Source organism: Nanorana parkeri, unplaced genomic scaffold, assembly GCF_000935625.1.
Source record: "Nanorana parkeri isolate BGI_ZX_2015 unplaced genomic scaffold, ASM93562v1 scaffold1115, whole genome shotgun sequence".
Classification (NCBI taxonomy): Eukaryota; Metazoa; Chordata; class Amphibia; order Anura; family Dicroglossidae; genus Nanorana; species Nanorana parkeri.
In genome coordinates this window covers 366910-372000 of record NW_017307383.1, presented here as the reverse complement: position 1 = coordinate 372000, position 5091 = coordinate 366910, and the positions used below count along the sequence as shown (strand labels likewise).

General features: G+C 44.6%; 1 protein-coding gene across 1 annotated transcript in view; it reads right to left on the bottom strand.

Annotated features, from left to right (window-relative positions):
* Window positions 1–5091, bottom strand: part of CDC73 (cell division cycle 73) — a 95281-nt gene that overhangs the window by 72875 nt on the left and 17315 nt on the right. The window contains exon 6 of the mRNA XM_018567918.1: window positions 3082–3170. Within this exon, the coding sequence (XP_018423420.1) occupies window positions 3082–3170 (89 nt within the window). The remainder of the gene's footprint in view (window positions 1–3081; window positions 3171–5091) is intronic.

Here is a 5091-nt window from a genome sequence, read left to right as displayed (position 1 = left end):
GTGAGGAGGATCAGGATGTCCAGAATGTATGTTGAATGGCGGCAGCCTCAGGCAATATATCAGCCGCCATTCAACATACATTCTGGACACCCTAATCCTCCTCACAGGCCAGTTCACATCTGGTTCCCAGACCCACATAAGTAAGTACATTATACATATATATTTATTGTTCCTGTCACCTTTCTGATATGTTCAGTCCAGGCAGTCAGCTGACCTAGTTTTGCGCCCTCGTTTCTCTCTTTGGTTTTCACATCCGATGCACTCACGAACCAGGAGACTCACCGGCCCAAGTGATTCCGTTCAGGTAACGAAGGGAAGGGGGAGGAGTACGGTGACGTCACGGACATAGACGTCACCGGACTCCTTCCTCCTTCCCTTTGTTACCCATCACGGACAACATAACCGGACTCCTCCCCCCTTCCCTTCGTTAGCCGACAGAGCCACTCGGGGAAGGGGGGAGAAGTCCCTGACGTCACCGGATCTCCGACGGAAGACCCGGAAGGTGGCAGAGAGGTGAGTTCCGATCAAAATAATTTTGATCGATCAAAAAAAATAACGATCATTAACTTCCGCAGCCCTAGAATAAAAGTAAGAATAAAGCCTGCTCACTTTGCAAAGTGAACAATCTATATTCCTCTAGTAAAAGAATCAGAATGTTACAAATAAGAGAAGAGAAAGATGAAAGGTGATGCTTCCAAAGAACAAGTTCAAAAAGCCTATAAAATGTTAGCTCAAACTAACGCAACTAGTTGCAGAAGTAATCAATAGATTGGAAATGAGTGGGGAAACCCAATAAAAAAATATATATATAAAATGACATAAAAAAAAAAAAAAAAAAAAAAAAAAAACATAAGTAACCCCAGTAATTCTTCAGAGGGGGGAATCCCTGCTGTCCTGGAAGATTCCTGGAAACCAGTTACCATGTACCTAAACTCAGGTTTTCCCCAGTCATCTTCCAGGACAGCCTATGAGAGGACAAGCGAAGAACCATACTCACTTACTCTGGGTAGGGTAACCGCTTGCAGGACCTTCCTGTCCAAAGCCTGGTCCTGGTGTGCCAACAGGTCGATCCTGTAATGTCTGACAAAGGTCTGTAAACTGGACCAAGTGTCTGCTCTGCAGATCCGATCTGGAGTAGCCCCTACTCTTTCAGTTCATGAAGGAGCCAAGGCCCTGGAAAAATGTGCCATGGTGTTCAGTGTACTGAATATTGTTGGTGTCCACAATGGCCAATTTGAGCCACCTAGCAATAGTGCTTTCGGAAGCTCTATTGCCTTTATTTGGACCCGTAAACAAAACAACGAGAATGCTGGATCTTCCCAAAGACTTTATTTTAATTAAATATTCCAGAAAACATCTCCTGACATCTATACCTTGCCATTCCTCTTCCTTTTCATTTGACAGATTGGTAGAAAAAGAAAGAATAATCACCGGTTGCGTTCTATGAAAAGTGGAGGTAAAAAAACTGGTTCAGGCCTCAGGACAATTTTGAGCGCCTTAAAAAGAGCAGTTCGATTGTCTTCAATTCCCTCGGATTCAAAGACTTGATGCTCCAGGTGTAGTCCCATAAACCTCGACACGTGCTCCTGAAAGTGGGACCCGGCCTGAGAGTCATTAAGACATACTGGGGGTTGGGTGAAAAGGAATCCACTTTCACCTTTTTTGAAAGCCCAACCTTTGGCCTAATCCTGCTTTTTTCCCCCCCTTCTGTGACAAACTGCACTGGCTCTGCTGTTTCTTATGGAGCAAAAACCCTTTTTTTTTTTTCTTGTCTGTTGATCTGCACGGTCTCCAATTCCTGACCAAAAAGCAACTCCCCCTTACAGGGGAGCCCACAGAGTTTAGACTTGGGAGGCCACGTTGCCGACCAGGTTTTCAACCAGAGGGCTCTCCTAAAGGAATTAACAAGCACAGTGGTACGGGCCGAATACCTAACCAATTCGGTCAAGGCATCCGCTATGTAAACTACCGCCTCAGACAATACTGGGAGCGAATCTAAAATTTGTTCTCTGGTGGTACCAGATTCCAGGTGAGAGCGCAACTGGGACAACCAAACATTCAAGGTTCTTGCCACACAGGTAATGGCAGGGGCCAGCTTGAAACCTATACCAGCGGCCTCCCAAACCTTCTTGAGTAAGGATTTTGCCTTTAAATCCGAATTCTTAGAAATTTTGGAAAGAGATGCGTCCACTTTAGGACATTTTAACCAAACTCCCGAGCCTCCATCAGCTAAAGGGAATCTATGGTTTAAACTAGAGGGGGAAATAAAAAGACTTTAAAAAAAAAAAAAATTCCCTGTCTGCCTTTTTTTTCATTCCATCGTGGACAAAAAGCTCTGCCTGGCCCTCCTTTAACCCAAGGGTATCCCAGATAACTTAACAACTCATTTGTTTCCCCGCTGACTCGGAAGAGGGGATTTGTGACGAATCGGAGGATGATCAGGGGGCCAAGCCAGCTAAGTTTTTTGTTTTTTTTTTGTCCCTTTTAGGACTCTGGCGCTCACAAATAAATTTGCTTTCTGCACAAATCACCCAAACCTCTATGATAACATCTACAAGAAACCTTTCTTTCCAATAGAGCAGCAATGGTCGAGAAGAGAATTGCCATGGTCATTAACTGTATAGCATTCTAGGCTCTGCACTGCTGCTGCTTGACCACTTAACATCAAAGATCCTGCACTTTTGTTCTACACAAGCCCTCACGAACATTTAGACACTTGGTAGTTGTCAAACTGGTGGTGACAGCAGCTGTCAAGAAAGGGGTCGGCTTAATATTCTTAGAGAGAAGTTAAGGTCCTGTGTAAAGCCAGGCCAAGGATCCAAAGCCCCAAAGTACAAAGTACTGTCTGAACTTTAGCAATAATTTTTCTATATAACATTTTATATACTTTAGTGGACTAGACAGGTTTACTTTAAGAACAGCCATTACTAATTTTTTGAACATTGTAATTAACAAGATATATTTAGTTACTACAACACTCAAAACTAAAGCATAGTCAAATTAGCTTTCCTTTATACAACTTATCTCAAAAGGTGGAAAAAAAAAATGATAACACCAAGCAGCAATGATGATCACACTTACCGAATTTGTTCAGTCTGTACAATGCCTTCTTTATGGCCTTCCAATCTTGCAGCCAATCTCTCTTTGTCCAGACGAACACGTTCTTCATCCTATGATAACATCACAGGCTTAAAATCCAAAACACTACAATTAAATGAACTTTAAATTTGAGACTGCCTGTAAGGTGAAACATCATTTTTGATTAGAGATACTACTGTTGATTTACAACAAGGCTAATACAGTTTCCAGGAGTGGCTGTTACCATGGTTATAGCCAAACTTTAAAGAAAAATGTAAAGGAGAATTATGGGGAGAGTGAAATACACTCTTCCCCATAATTAGTAGAGCCGATTTGTGAGACAGAAGATGACACACGTCGACTCTATTCATCAGGAACAGTGATAACATACCGCCGATTGCTTAGTTCCCAATTATCTCCCTGCAGAGAGCTGCAACTGTTAGTCACCATTCCCGGCAGGGATTCCCCCCTCTGTTGCTCCAGTGCTGACTGGAGGGATAGACGGGGGAGGGGGCGTGCACAGCTGGCTCGGCCTCTGCAGAGCCAGCTGTCAATCAGGCAGTGGTGTGGATTCCAACAATACTGTCAGGATCCGTCCCGGCTGCAGTGTGGCTTTGCGCTGTCAGCATATAGCGGCCAATAGCCCGCTACATGCTGAGTTTTGGGTCACAGGAGGAGACCGTATAAAAAAGGTTGGCCCATAGTGCTCTTTTAAAGCAGCAGGATAAAGTAAACCGTAAGCTATTCTAATTTTTAAACCCTCAGTTTTTTTTGCATAGATCTACTGCTAGCAAAAAACCCCGCTTTAAACTTACCCCGTCTTTGCCGCGCGCTCCCGCCCGAAAATCTGAAACTGCTAGGGCGGCCGCAAAGCATCTTGGGGCGGGCGCAAGCGCAGTTCGGATTTTCGGCCGGGAGACGAGGAGAGACGCAAGGCAAATCTATGGACACGTGCAACCTCATGCAGACACCGTGGCATCGGAAGTGCCAGCAAGGACTGAGGAGTCAGCACTGGATCGGACACCCGCCGCAGCGCTGGAGAGAATGTCACTTTAAGAGCTGATATGTCACTCAACTTAATCTGAGATCTCCAACTCCCTACATTTAGATTTCATACATCAGACGTCATTGGGCAAGAGTCCCAGAAGTGTACTTTCAGATGTCTGTGTTGTGTAAAGTTGAACATACACTGGTGGAATTTTAAATAACTTTTTTCTTCCTGTTCACCTTACTGGAAGCGACACAAACTGGCAAGAAGAGATATTGTCTATACTTGCTATAAATGTTCTTAGCCACCCCATCTAATGGCTGGTAAAATGGAAAATATAGAACATTTTTGTTCTTGGGTTTAGTTATGCTTAAAGTGACACTAAACTCATGAGTTACATTTAAAAATGCATTCAAGTACCTTAAAAGAACTATGGGGTAACCTTTTTTCACCCCCCTTTAGGGTCATGGGAGGTTATATACAAACATACTCCAGTGACCCAAAACTCAGTATATAGCGGGCTGTTGCCTGCTATATACTGGGAGTGCCTCAGTCGGGACAGATCCAGACAATACTGTTGAGATCCACCGAGCTGCCTCTCCGAAAAATTGGGAGAAGTGTCCCCTAGTGCAGCGCTACCCCTGGGAGGTGAGGGTAAACAAATGTGAGTTTCGGTACTTGGTGTGCGGCTCCTTAAAATTGCGGACCGGGGTGCCCGACATTTGCTAATTAGGAAGACAAGAAATACACAAGTGGTGACTAGGCAAGAAAAAAAAACAAATTAAAGGAATAAGACTTACCAGGGAGTGGGTACTAGCGCGTTGTCAGCGACGAGGTGTGGATGGATGGAGAGTACAGGGTTGCTGATGGTGGTGGGCAGAGTAATGTGGAAGTAGTTGGTGCTGAGAAGAATTCGGTGTCAATGGGCGGTGTAGTCCCACTCCTCTCAGTGGCTCACCCCGACCTCAACATCCACCTCCAGGCAATCTTCCCAACCACTGGCATTCTCTGCCTGCCAGCATTAA